Below are 20,255 nucleotides of genomic sequence, written 5' to 3'. Positions count from 1 at the left end.
ATGTAAGACACATGGGGTAATGTAGAAAGACAATGAGGTTGGAAAGGAAAATTGCATGTAAACTGGTGTGAACCTTTAGGTTGCATCATAATCACCCGTTCAGTTGGTTAAACCAGATTGCTGGGCCCCACTGCCAGAGTGTGATTCTGAGGGTATGGGGTGGCCTTGAGAATTTGCATTTTTAACATGTTCTCTGCTGCTGCTTTTCTGGCTTGAGGACAACACTTTGGGAACCATGGAGAAGCTCCAATGCTGTGCCAAAGAGTTTAGGTTGTACTCAGGAGCAGCTGGGAAACATTAGAGGTTTCTGAGGAAGACAGTGACAAGATCCTCCCCACATACTAGGAATATGATGGCAGAAAAGAGAAAGATGAATTGGAGATGGCTCAGTTACCTAGATAAACTTAAAATATGTTCATTATTTTCTGCACTAAAAGATTGAGAGGTACACAGTGCTGTTTAAAGATATCTCCCATGGAAATTATTTTCTGCTGGGAGGAATCTGGGTATGGAAAGAAACTCATTCTTCAAGGGCAAAACTACCTGAGGTTTCACTTTCATATTGCTTACAATATTTACCTAATAAAATTAAAATGTAGCAAATATTATTTCTTTTTGACCCCCAAGCTTTGAGACAACATCTCTTTTAGAGGCTTGAGTATTGATTGATTAATCAATTACATAGCTGGCTGTAGGACAATCTAGATATGTATAAATACTTCACTGGGACAGATTAATAGGAAACATTAACTTTGTTTTTTAATATAACTTTTGTCAAGTCACTCTTTAGCAGTTTGTAGTGAAATTCTCAGATTAATTGTGGCATTATTGGGAAAATGTACAGATATAGTGGTTATAACTTTCATTTTCATATAATATACACACAGTCTTGTTCATGGTGAATAGGAATTTGTACTAGATATGTATTAAAGACCATGGATTCGGTCTTTACAACAAGTTATGAGTGTGGTTTGAGGAGGGAACAGCAAAGCTTATGTATACTTGAAACTAATTAAAATTTTTTTAAAAGTGAAAAAAATAGCTTGGAAAGATGAACATTAAAATGGTGTTTAATCTTAACACTGTTATTGTAGATCTGGATCAGCAAACTCTGATGCCTGGGCCAAATCTGGCTACTGCCTGTGTTCATATACTCTCAGGGCTCAGAATGGCTTTTACAAATACATTTACAATGCATTTGACGATAGAGGACAATAACTTTGCAACCCAATTAAGCAAAACATCCCCCTCCAGTTCCTTCTTTTCATTAGTAGCCCTGTATTACAACAAACTATACTCAATATAATTATATTCTTTTTTTTGTCAATCAAATTTTGTGGAAATTTTTTTCTGCCTTTTATATAAGTATTTACATAATATCTTTGATTTTTCCTTGTGGTACACAATGCATAAAATATTTGATATCTCACCTTTTACAGAAAAACCCTTGATATAGATCAGGTTATATTGTTACTTCTCTGCATGGCTTTGCTAAGGAAATGCTGAACTGTTTTGTGGTTCATAGTACATGAACCACAAATATGCATTTGACATCGTCATATCTGGTCTGTTTCTTAAGTTTATAATGACTATGTAGTGCATAGGTAATGCTTAGATCACAGACATGAAGAACTTAAATTATTATTTCTTATTTATATTTCTTTCTATTTCATATTACTAGCAGAATTATTTCAGCAATAAAAGTGTTATTCTAAAAGGTGCTGTACAAAGTAGTGTAGTGTAGTGTTTTTATTATTGCATTTGCATATTTTGTGAAAGAACTTCAAATAGGAGAAAAATACATTCCTTTAAGGTTCTTCTTTCAGAATAAAACAACTTGACTCTACAAGCAGAAATGGATATGGTTTATAAGCCTTGAGCGGCAGCAGTGGATTTGAGGGCACCTTGTCATTTGTCCTTTTAACCAAGAGATCTTTTTTGGTTCTTGCAGGCCTCAGGGGAGCAATGGCATTTGCACTGGCCATCCGAGACACGGCATCCTATGCTCGCCAGATGATGTTCACGACCACTCTCCTCATCGTCTTCTTCACTGTCTGGATTGTTGGTGGAGGCACGACACCTATGTTGTCATGGCTTAACATAAGGTCAGTTGGAAATCAAGACCAGTTTTTTTTGTCTCTGTCACTATGCCCATGCAGGATGTGCTACAGCTTAGTGGATGGAAGGTTTTTACAGTTTTTGTTTTGTTTGGGGGAGGGATTAAAACTAAAAAAGAATAAAAATTCAGAGTATTCAATTTTCCAGGAGGAAAAAAGTATCGTCATTCAAATTTTTGTTGGTACAAAAACACAAGGAATTAGAAACACCTGGATCTTGCTAGAGCAGTGACATTAGGGCATGAATCCAAAAAGTTTTAAAGCTGCAGGAGAGATCAGACATAGCTGTTGGCAGTGTCTGGTATTTTATAATAAAGAGTTTTGTTTTTCACAATTAGCATTTTGTTTTAGGAGGAAACTGCTTATCTCTTTTTGCTTGAGTGTATAAAAGAGGTGACATTTCCTACGTCGCTCTCATTTGTTGCAGCCTCATGGACGTCCCCTGCCTGTGGTTTTTCAGCTGTGTCAGGACTAAGTACAACTGACCTGAGTTTTATTTTTAAAGAGCATTTAAATTCCAAACTGTGCTTGTGAACTCCAGCACTTTACAGTAGAGAGGACATTGGAACAGGGGTCAAGAGACCCACAGCCCAACTCTGGCACCGATTTAAGGCAAGCCCCTCCTGTCTTTGGGCCTCAATTTCTCTTAATGGTAAATGAAAGTACACTATCGGATTTTCTCTAGATCCCTTCAGCTCTAAATGTGTGGTCTGCATCATTGGAGGTGCTCTTGCCACTCCACCTGTCTCAGTTTTGAGTCTGCAGAAGGTGAAAGTGATCAGAATAAGTAAGATACTTGGGTAGTGCAGAGGTGTGAAGGAGAATACTCTGAAAGGCCACAAGGTGGCAATGTTTTTTGTTGTCGTCGTTCTCTGCAGGCTTTTAGTTTCTATTGCCTTCTCTAGACTGTAGAATACATGGAACTGACAGCTGCAAAGTATACCTAGCTTAGAGGAGAGAAAATGAACAAAGATCTAGCAGTCAGTCATCCTTAGAGTTAGGGAGAAAACTGAAATTGGAGATAATAGTCTCCTGCATCGGGGACTTTTGTATCGATAGCAGGCAGGAATTCCTGGGCTTGGCCACTGCCAATTGTACCATTTCTGGGCTGGCATGTCTCAGCCTCAGAGCCAGGTGGGACTGCAGAACCTATGTGAGGCTTAATCAGTGATAGTGACATAACTAACACTTGTGCTGCAGATGTTGTTCTAGATGCCACGTGTATATTAAGGTCATTCTCAAAATATTCCTATAAGGGAGCTACTACTATCTTCAGTTGGGGAAACGGAGGCACAGAGCAATAACTTGCCCAAGGTCACAAAGGTTTGAGTAGATGAGTTGGGATTTGAATCCAGGCAGTCTTGCCACAGAGTCCACACTCTTAACCACTGTACTATAATGCCTGTAAGAAGGCTTGATGTATTAGGGACTGTTTTTATGTCATAAAATTTGGGATGATTAGAATTTCAGTTTCCTGGCATGAATCTCAAGTGCTGTATTAAGGAAAATAATTCATCTGTGGGAATATAAGCCTGAAGAAGAAAATGTATAGATTTTTTAGCTTGAAATTTGAGTCATAAGATGATACCATCTTAGTTCTATGTAGCAGGATAAAGGGCAAGAAAGGAGGTTTGCCCTGCACACAGTTAAGAATCTTTGCATTCGGTTACCTCTGAAATTACTTCCTGTTCCTATTCGGTTACCCAGTTGGTACCCTGGATGCCCAGAGCCTTATCGAATCATGTTTGTTTTTCATGTTATTTTATAAGTCCTTTTCTGCGCCCCCTCCCTCCACTGCTGCAACATATACAGGATGAAATAATTTTCCACTGAGGGTAGAGAGTTGACTTGTAACATTTTCCACTTCTTATAACCTTTTTCAAAAAATGGGCCATTAAAATAGTCCTACCCAGAGCTGAGAGCATGGGCAGTTTTTTCCTGAAATATACAAGCTGTATTTGTATGAATATAATATGATAATTGGATTTTTGTGAAAATATTAATGTAATATATTGATAGCACTTAGAACGTAGCAGTTAGCATATAGTGAGGGGTCAGGAAATGGCTATGTGCATGCCTATGTGTATGAGAAATCCAGATCTTCCATATCCTTGCCAGCATTTGGTGTTATCACAATTATTATTTTTTTCATTTCAGCTATTCTAATAGAGTGTGAAATACCTCATTGTGGTCTTAATTTGCATTTATCTCATGGCTAATAATGTTGAACATATCTTTGTGTGCTTATTTGCCGATCATACATCGTTTCTGGTGAAGTATCTGTTCAAGTCTTTCGTCCATTTTCTAATTGGATTTTTTAAATTGAGTTTTGAGAGTTCTTTATTCAATATACTCGTCTTTTGTCAGCTTTGTGGTTTGCAAACATTTTCTCTTTGTAGCTTGTCTTTTCATTCTTCTAAAAATGTCTGTCATAGAGTAGAAGTTTTAATTTTGATGAAGTATAGTTTGTCATTTTTTTCTTTGGTGGATTGTGCTTTTGGTGTCATGCCTAAGGACTCTTCATCAAGCCCTAGGTCTCCAAGATTTCCTTCTGTATTCTAAAAGTGTTTTAGTTTTACACTTTATGTTTAAGTCTGTGAGTCCATTTTGATTTAATTTTTATATAAGATGTGAGGTTTAGATGGAGGCTTTATTTTATTTTATTATTGCTATCCAGTCATTCCAGCACAATTTGTTAAAAACATCATCCCTACTTCATTAAATTACTTTTGCTCCTTTGCCAAATATCAGTTGGCTGTATGCATATGAGTATGTTTCCATTCTGCTCCATTGTTTTATGTGTCTAGCCCTCCACTGGTACTACACTGTCCTAATAACTATAATTATATAAAAAGCCTTAGCATCAGGTAGAGAGAATCCTTCTACTTTATTCTTTTTCAAAACTATCATAGCTATTTAGGTTTCTTTCTGCATACATTTTAGAATACATTTGTCTAAATGTTTAAAAATTATTTTTTGCTGGAATTTTCCTAGGAATTGTGTTAAATCTGTATATCAATTTGAAGAGAATTGACATCTTTACTGTTGAGTCTTCCTATCTATGAATATGGCATATTTCTCTATTTATTTATTTAGATCTTTGATTTTTTTCATCAGTATTTTATAGTTTTCCGTATACAGTACCTGTACATGGTTTGTTAGATTTACATCTAAGTGTTCTTTTTTGAGCAATTGTTAAGATATTGTATCTTTAATTTTAGAAATACAGTTGGTTTTTCTATGTCGATCTTACATCCTGCGACCTTGTCAAACTTATTAGTTCTACGAGGGTTTTTTTAATTTATTTTTTATAGCTGCTTTGGGATTTTCTATGTAGACCATCATGTCATTTGCAAATTGAGACATTTTATTTCGGTTTTCCAACCAGTGTGCCTTTTATTTCCTTTTCATGACTTACTGCTCTGGCTAGGACTTTCAGTACTATGTTGAATAAGAGTGATGTGAGTGGAAATCCTTGCCTTGTTCCCGATTGTAAGGGGAAAACATTCTGTCTTTCACCAATAAGTATGATGTTATCTGTAGGGTTTTTATAGATGTTTGTCATCAAGTTAAGGACGTTTTCTATCTATTGCTAGTTTTCTAAGAGGTTTTATTTTTTATCATGAACAAATGTTGAATTTTATCAAGTGATTTTTCTGTACCAATTGAAATTATCATATGATTTTTCTTGTTTAGCCTGTTAATATAGGGGGTTACACTGATTAATTTTCAAATATAAAACTAGCCTTGCTTCTCTAAAATAAACCCCATTTGGTTGTGATATATAACTTTTGTACATATTTCTAAATTCTATTAGCTGATATTTTTTTAAGGATTTTGTGTCAGTGTTCATGAGGAATATTGGTGTGTCTGTACTTTTCTTGTTTTCTTTTTCCATTTTGCTTTTAATATCTTTGACTGGTTTTGGCATTACAATAGTCCTAGACTCAAAAAATAAAATGGAGAATGTTTACTTCTGTTTTCTGGAAGAGATTATGTAGAAGTGGTGTTAATTCTTCTTAAAAGTTTTATGGAATTCTCCAGTGAAACCATCTGGTCCTGGAGACTTCTTTTCTAGGGTTTTTTAAATTATGAAGCCAATATCTTTAGTAGTTGTAGGGCTGTTACGATTATCTATTTTATATTAGGTGAGTTATGGTAGTTTGTGAGATTGGTCTGCTTCATCTACATTATCATATTTATATTGCTCATAGCATTACTTTATCCTTTTGGTGTCTGAGATCTATAGTGATATCCCCTGATATCACTGGTATTGGTAATTCAGTAATTGATAATTCCTTATATTGGTGATTTGTAGCTCCTCTTTTTTCTCCTAGTCTTGCTAGAGATTTGTCAATTTTATTGATCTTTTCAAAGAACTAGCTTTTTATTTCATTGATTTCCTCTGTTGTTTTTGTTTTCAATTTCATTGATTTCTGCTCCTATCTTTATCATCTCCTTTCTGTCCAACTGTACCCAAACAACATAATGAAGCAAAGTGTGCCATTGGTAAAAAAACACATATGGTATCAGTTCACTGCTTTTTCCTAGATTTGTATAAATAGTGACTACGTAAGTGTAGAAACTGACATTTACAGAGATTATATCAAAAGAAATTCCCTCAGAAATAAGGTAATGAGACTGATTGATTTTTCTGGCTTGTGGCTTTTTGTGTTACTTAATGGATACGAATTATTTATATAAACCAGCTTCTTATTCTAAGTTCATTCAGAAACCCCCTGAAGTTAAATGTGGTGTTTTGACCTCTGTGACCTCAGTAAGATCAATATGTACTTGTTTCTTACTTCTCCAAACTGCTGACAGAGGCCCTGCTCAAAAGTCAGAAGCCCAGGGTAGGACTCAGAGTTCCACCATAAATAATCAGGAGTTAGCTGTGATTTTTAACTATGACTAATTTCTAGTCTGTGTATAAAATAAAAATCAATTTAACCACAAATCCAAAGCCAGGTCACTGCTTTTCAGAAATCCAACTTATCTTTTTAAATTGGTATTTTGAGATTGATATTTTAAAACATAATGGCAAATTATTTTTCTATCAAACTACATGATATTTTTCTTAGTCTCTTGAGCAAGTGTTATTCACAAAGGACAAAATTTTAGCAACTTAAAAAAATGATAACAAGATTATTTCAGCTGGTGAGTCTTGTATGAATCCTCAGCATATTTTGGCCGCACGGTGGCTGTCATCTTGGAGCCCCCAGCTTCAAGTGACACACACATGAAGTGGTGAAGGTGGAATGGCACACACTCAGTCAGCCAAATGAACGGGTAACCTTCCTTCCCCAGAGTACAGTAATGTAATCACTCAAGGACAAGTGAGGACACTCTGCTGGATATAATCCTGTTAGAGTGAGATAAAGCTCTTGGTAAGATAAGTTAAGAAATAAAGGCAGGGAGAAGCCCTGAGTTCTTTATGTAATAGCATTTGTAACTGGATATATTTAAAGAGTTTCAAGAGGCCACCTTGTAAGCAAAGGCAGTATCCTGGAAGGAGAACTGGGAATCTGGGGTCTAAGAGCTTCACTTGCCATCTTGGTTTTACCATTTTGTACCTTTGTGACTTTGGACAACTTATTTAACCTCTCTAACTCTCAGTTTCCTTACCAGTTAAATAGGGATGACAACAGTGTGAGAATAAAATATGGTAATTAATAAATGTAATAAAGAATTTTCTTGTTAAATGTGTACCTTTTGGCACATGGTAAGCATTTAGTATATTTTAGCTATCGTATTATTATTACTAATCATAGCATTGCTACTGTATGATTACTATTATTATTATTACTAGTGAATCTTACATTAATGGAATCTAGCTTGTTTTTCTGGAATTTGTCACAATTTTTCAATAATATAGTAATATATAGCCTGAATAAGTCACAGTCTAAATGTATGACTAATTAAAAGTATCACTTTAAGAAGCATCATGGTCTTACTTGCATATTTCAGGGGATATTAGTAGCATGAGAATTTGGGCATTGTCTAGTACAGTGTTTCTCAACCTTTTTTTGATTATCACCCTCCACCCTCAAGGAGCCTTTAAAAATACTTTTCCCAATTACCTCTCTGTGAAATTTTAATATCACAGATCTATATATCTGGTTATATACTATAAATCTTTAAAAGAAACTAGCTTTTTTGAAAGCTTTATAGGTCTACAAATTATTGCAATGTCAAAAAAGTTTTTGTCCTACTGAAACCAATTTTCACACCTGTGGGGCAGTATCCTCCCCCCGCCCCTCCCATTGAGGATACGAGGATACATGATTTCATGAAGTGGTTCTCAACTGAGGGAATTTTGCCTCCCCTAGGGAACATTTGGCAATATCTGGAGATGTTTTTGGTTGCCTCAACTGGGGGTGGGTGGGTGCTACTGGTATCATGTGTATAGAGGCCAGGGCCCAAAACATCAATAATGCTGAGGTTGTGAAACCCTGCTCTTAGTATGACGGTGAATTTCAAATGCACTTTGAATAACCCATTAATTACCAAAGAAGGTGAAAATGGATCATGTCAACTCTAAGGCCACAAGACACAAAGAATAGCACAAGTTGGGTTCCTGATTTTCAGGTTGAACCCATGGACAACCTGATTTACTTGTTTAGAAAAGAAGGCCATCTTTGTCTTCTTAAGTATTGTTGCCGTTTTCAATAACAGTGCTTTTTGCTCTGTCACATACGTGTAAAAATATCTGTAACACTTCAAATATGTGTCTACTAAAAACTTTGTTTTATATTTTTGTATGGATGTGTCTTGCTTTATGAAACAGATGAATTCCTGAAAAAACTGTATAAATTCATATTCTATGAGTTACATTTATTCCTCTGATTTCATTACATTATATTTTTAGAGTTGTATCTTCATTCCTAATGGATCTTTATTTGACCTGGCTCTTAACATTGTTGCTTTAAATGTAAATTAAGCAGCCTCTCTGCCTTTCTGGGTTTTAGAGAATGGGGACAGTTTAAGAGAGTTTATGGATTTATGCTTAAAGTTCAACAGCCTATTCTTTGATGGACATGATCCAGATCATGTGCACAGAGTTCCTGGCTCCCCAGTGGTCCCTGTCACACTCAATGTTCCCTTTTTCTGCTGCCCAGAGTTGGCGTCAAGGAGCCCTTCGAAGAGGACCAGAATGAACACAGCTGGCAGTACTTCAGGTGACACAAGGACATCCTGAGAAACGAATTAACCGGGCCTGGCTTTTCTCCTCTTTCTAACCTAAGATGTTTCTCTTTATGCTGTTTGTCCTTTTCTTCCTTCCTGTGTGTGCCAACCTCTTTAGCAAAGGGGCAAGAGGTCAGGTCAAGCCAAATCATTTTTCCACCTTTTCTGTGGGCCAGTTGATATATCAGTGTTCCTGAGATTCTGTTCCCTTTCCCTGCATTTTGGACATTGTGTCAACACCAAAGCCAGAGTTGGGGAGTGTCTCCTTCTTCAACTAAGCTTAGTGTTAGGAGCAGCCCATTTGCAAAGGCGCAAATACTTTCCCCACAAAATTCTGCTTATGATCTAGTAAACAAAGCTTCTGACTCATAAAGAGAACTATAACTTTATATTTCAGCCATGGCTGGGGTATGGCTTACACTATCTTAATTAAGCATCAACGCTGTTTTAGTTTTTAAGTATGGTTTTGTATACTTATACCTTATCATGGTGATTCAGAAGATATGAAAAAAAAAATTTTAAACCAGAAGATAAAGACTCTTCTAATGCAATTTGTTTCTCAGTGTCCATCCAAGTTTATGATTTGATTATGCCTAAGAGTGGCAATGTTGGGCAATCAGAGTTAAGACTTCAATGTTTCTTTTTTCCCTTCTGTATCTTTAACCTGCATGCTCTCTTCCTCATCTGATTCTGGGTGCTGGTAGATAATTCAAAAGCAAAATAGGCTTGACCTGTTTTTGGCATTGTGAAAATATTTCACTCTTTGAGCACAGTGTTGAATGCAGTGATACTTGTCATGACACATGGGTCTTGGGATATCACTAGGCCCTGAATGTATACTGTAATGACATGCATACAATTAATTGAAGTACTTAAGTTTCCTGGGTTCAACTTGTTTCTACTGTCTAAATTATGCACACATACATTCATTTTTGGAGATCTGAGTTTAGGTACCAATTAAGTTGCTGAGAAAACCCTCTCCTTTGAAATATTCCACCTTCAGGAAGGAAGGTCTTTCAGGCAAAGTGCAAGTCATTCCATTTGGGACATGAGAGAATTCAGATTCTGATCTGTTGTTCAAAGTTTTATATGAAGATGTGTGTCTCGTATTCCTTAAATTATTTAGGACCTCAGCCATTCAAATAAAAAACTCTATCAATTAAAGTTGATAGTTCTAAACTTCTAAACTTTAGAAATTCTAAAACTTCAAAGTTTTTGAGATTTCATGGCATTTTTATGGCAGTTAATCAAAATGTACATATTATACCAGAAGCAAATTATTGATCTTTTCTATTTATTCCAAAATGAGTACATCAGTTTGATTGCTTTATTTTCTCATTTGGTGTGGGATTTCCACATTTATCTCATTCTTAATAAGGATATTTCAGTTTATCCCAGAAGAAAAGACTGTTGCATGTGCTCCGATGTATCAACCCTGATGTATCAGGGGAATGGTAAAATATGATGTAATAAAATAGCTCACAAAGTTCCAGATTTATAAAGTTTCCTAGATCAAAAGCATTACAGCAGGTCAGGAGAGAAATATATATTGTGGACAGTTGCCTGAAACTAGAAATTTCAAAAAGTCAGGGGATCCCCAAGTCTTCTGAGGCATTATACTTAAAATACTGTACCTGGTCTTTTTTGCTTCCAGGAATATCACCAAACACCCTGGCCCATTGCTCAACCTCCTGTCCCAAGAGACTAGATCTGAGCCCTGTCCCAAGGATGAGGTACTTTATAGGGATCCAGCATCATCCCTGGGGATTGATCCAAGGGGCCATCAACCTTGCCAGAAAAGAAATTATTAAACAGCCTTGAATGGGGAAAGCAGTCAGAATACCATTTGAGTCTCAGGGCACCTGGTCTGTTTTCTTTTGGCATTTAAAAAGCAGTAGCAGTCCAGGAAGCAGGTATTTGCTTCCTTCCTCAGGAATCTCCTATTCAGCACTTATACCAGTAGCAGGAACTCCAAGGTACTCCAAGGGGCTTTCCCATGTTTCTTTGCCTGTAGGAAGGCACAGGAAATCCTTTTAGGCTCCATACTATCATGAGTTTGGGCTGCATCTCAGATGGGTAGTTGATAGCAAGTGGCTACAACGAGAGTCAAAACTTCCATGGCAGAGGGGGTAAAAGCAAGGAAAGAGGGCACTGGATAGGGTTGTCTTCAGAACTGTGAATTTTCAGGGGATGTGTACTAGATCTGAAGATAGCTACATAGGTCAGAATTTGATTAACCATTTGTTTCAGTTAACTAGCATTTTTCTCCTTGCCCTTCACTTTTAGGAGAAGGAGGATCTCAACAAAACATTCCAGGATTTATCTGGGAAAGAAAACCACATAATTACTAGAATTTGTATCTAACTATTTACCTATTATAGCATTCTGTGTCCATTAACCTTTACAACTTGTGGTTTTCCATCCCTGAAATAATATGAAATCCTGAGTCATCAATATGAGTAGATTAGAGAGACAAGAAAATATACTGATATGTTTCTGAAACATTTTCACCAAGGATATAATTAAATATTCTTTTTAAATTGTGAAAAATTTTAAATCTCTAAAAAAATTGAAAGAATGGAACAGTGAATACCCAAGTTCTAACCTGGATACACCAATTGTTAACATTTTATCATACCGGTTTTTGGTCATTTTTGTCTTCTCCCTTGCTTTCTCTCAACCATTTCAGAGTACTTCAAAGTACATTGCAGACATCATGACTTTCTACCCCTAAATACTTCAATGTCTGCCTCCTAGGAGTCTAGTCTCCTGCATGATCACAATACCTTCATCAGACCTGAGGAAAAGAATGAATTTTATACACACACACGCACATACGCATACACACATGTATGCATGACCCAGTATCCAATCAAAGTTTACTTTGGTTGTCATGTCTCTTTACTCTCTTTTAATCTAGAATAATCCTCCAACTTTTTTGTCTCTTATTACATTGAGGGTTGTTTTTTTTTTTTAAGTATTCAGGATAGTTATCTCATAGTATATCCCACAATCTGTTTTTTTCTGATTTGTTTTCCTTGTGACTAGAGATAGATAATAATTTTTGCTCAAAATACTGTAAAAGTGTTATACATTTCTTATTATACAGTTCTTATCAGGGGGCATGTACTGTCAGGCTGTCCCTTTATTAGTGATGTTAAATTTGATCACTTTAAACCTCAGGCCTCTCCATTGTTGTGAAAATACCATTTTCCCTTTGTAACTCAAAAGTAATCTATAGAGTGACCCTTTGACATCATATGAATAGCCAGATTCCCAACAACAATTTACCTACTGTTAAATTATCTACCGATGACCCTTGCGTGAAACAATTATTACACTAGGAATGGAAAATGGTGATATTGTAATTCTCTCATTCTTTTCATGTTTTAAGATGACATTTATCTGTAAAGAAGAGCTTTCAGAGAGTTTTAAAACTTACTTTATATACTGATGAAATGGGGAATCTCTCCATTGTCTAAGTAATCAGTTCAAGCAAAGATTTACTTCATATTTATGATGCTTGGGGTTCTGTCTCTGCACAATCAGTCGTACTAGCCACACTTCAAGTGCTCAGTGGCCACATGTGACTAGCGGCTACCACATTGGACTGCGCAGACATAGAACACTGCCATAATTTCAGAAAGTTCTCTTGGACAGTGTGGATCTAGGATCACTCTTAAGTTCCCCCAAACAAAATGTCGAATGTCCTGAGTTTGGGATAAGGTTAGGGTGGCCCTAATTTTCTGAGTTTATCCTGTTTTCCAATATTTCGTGCTTGTTGAGCCCAGAGTCAATAGATGAGTTCCACTGATGTTGCCAAGACTTGAGTAAAAATAGTCAAAACCTAGTTTTTATAAGCAGTTCTTATTAAACAGAATTTATTTTAGTTCTTGTTAAACAAAACATTTTTCCTCCTAGTAAAAAGAATAGAGGGGGCTTAATTTCATTTGACAACTTTTACTGTATTTGGCTTTATTTTCTTCATTGTAGTACAGGGCACACTTCATCCTTTTCTCCTACCCATAGTCTTCCTATTTCACCTAGGCTGATAAGATCAATTTGTTTTATCTCTACTGACATGGAAGCCACTTACAAAGGCTAGTATACCTGTTTCAAAACTCAGTACAGAAAGAAGAGATTATTAGTGTCAGATCTAAACTACCATACACTTGGCCATACTGCACTTCATGCCATTCAGATCACATAATATTGTTGCTGCTGCCCCCATTCTGTGGGATGCTGGGTCACCTGGCATTCTGGTACGCTATCTGGGAGACATTGGAGTGACCAGCCCTCTGCCCCTCTTAGTCTGCACCGAGAACTCATTTGAGTCAGTCTTACATGAAGTGGCTTTGTGCTGCTATAGACTCTACAGAACAAGGCCTAATATTGGATTCCTAGCTGTCGATTTTACAAATGCTGACAAAACTACCATATAGAGGACTTTTCTCTGTGTAAAGACATTAAGAGACTCTCAAACAGGTAAGGGTTCAGGATCAACAGCTAGGAATTCAATATGTGACCTCTCCTCTACTGCTTTAGTACATTAGACACATTAGGTGCATTGAGGCTCTGATGTGACTTTTGTGGGCAGCCCTGGGACCCCTGAATTAGATGAATTTCATGTAAAAAAATCTCTGTGAGATTTGTTTCTCAATAGTCCCTGGATAATGTCCAGTTGTGAGGGCAAGCCTCCAGCCCTCAGAAACCCAGGCCTAGAAGCAGATTCTAGACACAGCAAAGTCCACATCAAAGATCCCATCAAACCTCAGGCCCATGAGGAGGAAATCTGGTGCCAGGTGCACTATGAGTTTTAACTAAGTGCTCAGAACAGTGCCTGGCATAGTAGGCACTCAATAAATATTTGCTGAATACATGAATTCAGATTGCTGTTTTATGCTTTGCCTTCAGCAAAATATGAGGTAACTGCTCCCTTTTCTTCTATATTCCCCCTGTCCAGGGGCATGCACCTTGGGTTAGCAATCAAGCCTAGAATAAAACAGAGTAGAGGTTGGCTTTGAGAGAGGGAGTATATCTGTGTTGTGTTCTGTTCCCCTTTTCCGTTAGTCTCTTTTCTCAAGAAATATCCTAGGCGTTACAAGTGGAGAAGAGGGAAGGAGAGGGGAAAAAGTAAACCATGCATGCACAGGGCCTTGTGTGTCCACTGTCTGCTCATTGGAATTAGCACACTGGTACTGGACTACAGCTAACACCCCTGGTCAAGGCCAATCGGCACCTCTCCAAGCTCAGATCAGACCTGCTGAAAGCTGTAATCTTGGTTTACCTATTATGATACCATCTGTTCTTTGTGATACTAGAGGGAGTGAGAGAAGATAGATAATTTTCCTGGTATCTTTGATTTCTCCCCCATTGCCCCATATTATCCATGTCATCTATGTCAGAATGAGGAAGGTATAGGAATTAAGAATTAACAGATGCATAGGGCAACAGTTGGTATATTATTAAGTCAAGACAAATACCTTGTTTTATGAAATTTGTTGTAAGTGGATTTTGCCACTTTACTTTTGCTTTCTGTCTTCAGTTGTTGATCTCAAATGTGTGTGTTCTCAGGTCATTTCTGCTGTGGGAGGACATGGGGGCACCAGGATAAAAAGTTAGAGATGTGCATGGTGAAGTATTTAGGGAAAGTATATTGATGTCTGCAACTTTATTTGAATTCATCTAAAAAATAAGATGGACAGTAGAGAGATGGATAGATAAAGAAAATACAGCAAAATACTAATGGTAGAATCTAGGTGGTGGGTATATAGGTGTTTACTGTTAAATTCTTTCAGCATTTCCCTGGGTATGTGAAAAGTTGCATAATAAAAGGTTAGAGAAATAAAAGCAGGTCCGGGTGGAAGTGAGGAAGCAGCAGAGAGGAAAGGACCTGGTGCAGTAGGACCCACATTTTGATAACTGGGACCACCTGATACAGAAAGGCAGCTAGACAGTTGCCAGGTGTTACTGTTTTCCAGAGGCCTTGCTCAGGATATAAGTACGTAGGATTTATCACCCCTCCTACCTCCTGGGATATGATGTGGTATATAACCTCTTTCTCACGACTTCTACATGACAGGCGTCCTCTTTTAGTTAACCATTCCTTCTGCTTCAGGAAGATGGTCAGCCTCTTGGCAACTTTCAGCCAGCATGGCTTCTATGGTCCAAACTAATACTGTCCATTTTTCTCCTTATATTTCTCCCTGGTGATTTATAGAGTTGGTGTCGACCCAGATCAAGACCCACCACCCAACAATGACAGCTTTCAAGTCTTACAAGGGGTAAGTCACAAGGCATTCTTCTTCCCAGCGAAGATGTTATTAAAAATAGCTAAAATTTATTGAGTATTTGCTACATGCCAGGAACTTTACACAGATTCCCTCATTGTGATCTTGACAACCACCTTATGAGGTAGGTACTGTTTTCCTATTTTACAGACTAGAAGCTGAAGTATGAGAGTTTAAGTGAGTTATCTAAGGTCAGAGAATTGGAAAGTGATGGAGCCAGGATTTGACCCCAGAGTCTCTGTTATTAAACATCATATTAAGGGGGTGGGCTGGCCAGAGAAATTGTTTAAACTAAGTTCCTGACTCCCTACCTTTCAAGAATGGATATTTTTGATACATTGGTGATTGGTTCACTGTGACTGGTTCTGAGTCTCTCAGTGGTACCTGGGCAGGGGAAGGAAAGGGATGTGATTGCAGTCCTTCCTGTTTCTCCAGGGCCTGGGATCTCTTACAGCTCTCTGAATTCTCCTCCAGCCCAATAATGACAGAGCAGCAGCAGCCCTTGCCCCTGTAGGGGCTGAAGGTCACAGCAAGGCTAAAAGTTAAGACTTTGGTAGGGATATGGCAGCAATGATAGCCTGGAGCAGAGTGCTGAGGAGGAAAGCTGTAGAGGTAATGAATGGAAGTGGAAGAGCCTGATGGCAGCATCTTAGTGTGACAGTAGGGAAGCATGCCTTCTGCTACAGAGAATCCTGATGGAGGCTGTGTGGGGAGAGGAGTGTGCTAGCCCTTGGTGTGACCATCTATACCAGTTACTATTGCTGTACAAAAAACTGCCTCAAACATAGGAGAATGAACAACAATTTTATCTACTCATGGATTCTCTAGGTCAGGAATTTAGAAAGTACCTAGTAGGAATGGCTTGCCTTTGCTCCATGAAGAAGGCCAAGAGTAACTCAAGGCTGGGGCTGGAATCATCCCAAGGCTTATTTGCTCCTATATCTGTCTCCTGGGCTAGAAGGATTCACATGCGGACAACTGACTGGAATGCCAACATGTGGCTTCTCCATGTGGCCTCAGGGTATTGAACTTCTTACATGATGACTCAGGGTTCCAAAAGACAGTGTCCCAGCAATCAAGGTGGAAGCTACATCGCCTTTACTGACCTAACCTTGAAAGTCTCACAGCATCACTTCTGTGACTTTCTATTGGTTACAACGTGTTGTTAGGGCCAGTCCAGATTCAAAGGGAGGGGAGAGAGCCCATAACTTCTGGATGGGAGAAGTGCCAGTAAAGTGACAGACATGTTTTAACACTGCGATATCACCCCTTTGTGGGACTGGTGGGATGATTTTGTGTCCAGGTTTTGTTCTTTCTTCAAGCTGGCATTTTCTGGGCAGGCCAGCGAGGAGAAAGGAGAGTTATAATAGGAGCAGAAATTTGTTACCAAAATGTTATTATTTGGCCTTGGGAGTCAGTAATTATTTTGGTCAGCATCAAATGCCCAGTGCTGAGCACAGTGCCTGGCACCTAGGGAGCTTGATAGGTATTTGATGGGCAGACAGGGGCATGAGAGAAGCACCTATATGTTGTTTATGAAACCATGTCAAGTATATCTTTGAATCGCACTCATCATTGCACTTTATCCTAAGTCTAGTCTCCATATTTCAGATTCTATAGGATCTTCTAAATGACTCTATCTCTCAAATCAGATATAACAAGTCTTGCAGATGTGGTGCTATGCAGGGCCTAGGGTTGTCACTGCACTACAGTCTTTTTGATTTCTTTTTCTTTAAGAGCGGTCACAGCCTGATAAGGCATTCTTGGTGTTGATGCCCCTTAAAGGACACAAAGCCATGACCTCTGAAAGTTGTGGACATTTTGGGATGAGCTTTTGATGAACTCCATTGAAGATTTGGTACCCACTTCAATGGTGCGTCTAAAGATCTTTTCAACTATCTTAGAATTGGCTATTGTGCCACTTGGGAACATGTGGTTTCAATGAGAAGTTTTTTTTTTTTTTTTTTGAAAAGTTGCTATTTGACTCTTAGCTTTTATTAGGGACTTTAGAAAACAGGGGTACAGGAATTGTACGCTTGGAAGCTAATTTAGAGCATAACAGTTTGGGAGATCTTGAAACTCACCCGAGAAAACATGGGTGAAAATCGTGATGGATGCCTTTATTTCACTGAAAGCAAAATAATGGCTCTGGTAGGATATGACCGCCTTATTCCAAAGCATCCTCCACAGACCTATGGCCAGTCAAGATTAATTTTATAAGAAAAACAGGTTAGCTCCCGCTGGTTAACCAGGATTTAGAAAGAGTTCATCTCGATAGTTCACACCAGTCAAACACCTCCAGCCCTTTTGCTGTTTGCCATTGTGCCTGTCTCTGGACTCAAGCATCTGTGAAAGGAAATATGAGAAATGGTTTGGTTTCATGCAGCTGAACTTACTACACATCTCATAAGAATTGCAAGTGGAGTCACTGGGCTTGTAACCAGACTTAGTAACAAACTTGCTATCACCCTTCCATGGAAATGTTTGCGAAAACAATGGGTCGTAAGTACTAAGGGTTATGGTGGTGCATTTAATCCATGAAGTGACAGCTAAAATAGTGCCTCCTGCCCCAGCCAGGGTGAGCCTCAGAAACCTCCCTGGATGAGTAAACTCAGTGTTCCTGATTGCTCCCTGGAGGGCCCTTTGGGCCAATTGTGAAAGGGCACACAGCAACTTCTGCTGCACTCCCAATGGTGCCCAGTTGGCCAGTCCTAGCTGGGAGCTGTGTCACAGTTTCCCCTTAACTTCCTTCCAAGCTTCACACACAGACATGAAGAGGGCCCCCAAAGTCAGTTCTGTTGGCATTTTGAAAGTCTTTCAAGATTGCCGTCAGAGTGGAAAAAAGGGCAAACTTCAAGCTTGGTTCCTCAGGACACCTTCTTAAAAATGACTCATGCTCTTGTGCTGTATTTCTCTAAATCTTCCTGGCCTGACCTTCTCAGTGCAATGAGCCACTAACAGCAGGGCTGGGCGTACTCAGTGTTCATGAAAAACAGTGAAATAGAGAAATAAATGGGCTTCTCATTTTTGGGTGAAACCCAAAAACGGATCCAAGTCACACTGTGTTGTCATGAAACTGAAATCAGAGGTGGGGAAAGTCCAGATGTTTGTTCCCCATTAGAAAAGAAAGGGCAGTTCTCTTTACCTCATTTTCTAACTGATCTTTATTTTTAGAAATGAAAACAAACCAAAAAAATGATATTTGATGGGAAAGTATTTTTTTATAGAAAACAATTTTTCTCACTGGTTCCCAAAGCCCAAGGTTATAAACAGAGACATGGCTACAAGGGTACAGAATATTAGCTCATGTAGACAAAGGAAAGGAGCTATTGGCTATAACTTTTGGCTTTGTGTGAGGGAAGCGTAAGAATATTGTGGGCAGACTTCAGCTTCATGTCCCTGGCAAGTTTGACTCATTAGAACAAAACAAAACAAAAAACTTAGTTGCTTTGTTTCTCCAGAGGTCTTGGTGACTTTGCAACCAAAACAAAAACAAGCACAGCTGTAGGCAAACAGCCCAGACCTGGAGGTAGCCTCACACCCCATTCAAGTGAGGACTTTTCATGCCAGACCCAGCTGAGATTTATGTTGGCCGGACATGCAGACACATCATTCACTTCCTTCCCCAAGTTTACAGAAGAACACTTATTGATGAGGCTTAGCTAGGAGCCCGAATCTGAATTTATCCTGGCTTTATCATCTCAGCAGGATAAGGTCACAAGTAGGGTATTAGTGGAATGTGGAGTAAAGGAAACCGCTGTGCTTGCAGTGCTTGTGTGCATGCAGGTGTGTGTGTTGGGGGGGGGGCGTATGTGCATGCATGTGCACGAGTATGAAAACTATGGAAAATCAGCTGTTCATATGTAATATATGTATCTTTTAGTTGCATTGACATATAACTTTCTGGGCAAGTTGGATTTGTTTGTTTTTGAGTTCTCCTCCAGTTTTCCTCTAGGCTGAAATCTGATACCCAGTCAAATCTTTAACTTCAAATAGTCCATGAAATGCCTTTCCTCAAATACTTATTCTTGGACCACCCTTCCCACCATGCTTTTCATTTTGTTCTTCCGATTGCTTCTCTTGGGCCCCTGATTGTCCTTTCTGCTATTCTTTTTTTTCTTAGAAGCTCAAAATTAACATTAATTTATTCATCATTTGACAAATATTTATTGAGCATCTGTTATGTTTCACACATCTTTTAGGCTCTGAGAATACAACTGCTAACAAGACAGATGAATCTTTGTCCTTAAGGACTTGGTGACAATGTGATGAAGAGTATGGGTGGAGAGTGGCAGAGGCAAGTTTGTGAAGGGCCTCATCTGCTTTTCCTCTAGGGACGATAGGCCTATCCCTACTGCTCCAAGTGTCCATGGACCAGCAGCCTGGGCATGACCAGTGAGCTTGTTAGAAATGCTCAGGATTCACTTCAACCCACTGAATCAGAAACTTTGTTTTAACAGTCCCCAGGAGGGTTGTGCACACTTTACAATGTGAAAAGCCCTGGAGTAGGCATTGTGGAGCTCTTGATTCCCTATTTTTAAGCCCTTTAATTACCCCCTTTTGAGAAATCTTGGCCCCATCATCCCAGGGACATGAAAAAGGCCCAAATCCATTTGCATCATTTATTTACTCTTTTGCTCTGCATTAATTTTCTATTCCTGCT

General features: G+C 38.4%; 1 protein-coding gene across 4 annotated transcripts in view; it reads left to right on the top strand.

Annotated features, from left to right (window-relative positions):
- The window catches only part of SLC9A7 (solute carrier family 9 member A7), a 146,030-nt gene that overhangs the window by 106,567 nt on the left and 19,208 nt on the right, over positions 1-20,255 (top strand). For 2 of the 4 annotated variants that reach the window (XM_015585560.2, XM_006906902.3), the window contains exons 12-14: positions 1,952-2,105; positions 9,236-9,295; positions 15,523-15,586. In XM_015585560.2, coding sequence (XP_015441046.1) covers positions 1,952-2,105; positions 9,236-9,295; positions 15,523-15,586 — 278 coding nt within the window. The remainder of the gene's footprint in view (positions 1-1,951; positions 2,106-9,235; positions 9,296-15,522; positions 15,587-20,255) is intronic. The other 2 variants (XM_015585561.2, XM_015585562.2) reach the window with 1 other exon arrangement.

This window comes from Pteropus alecto, unplaced genomic scaffold (assembly GCF_000325575.1).
Source record: "Pteropus alecto unplaced genomic scaffold, ASM32557v1 scaffold392, whole genome shotgun sequence".
NCBI classification, from domain to species: domain Eukaryota; kingdom Metazoa; phylum Chordata; class Mammalia; order Chiroptera; family Pteropodidae; genus Pteropus; species Pteropus alecto.
The sequence above is the reverse complement of the archived record's forward strand: the minus strand, read 5'-3'. Positions and strand labels throughout refer to the sequence as shown.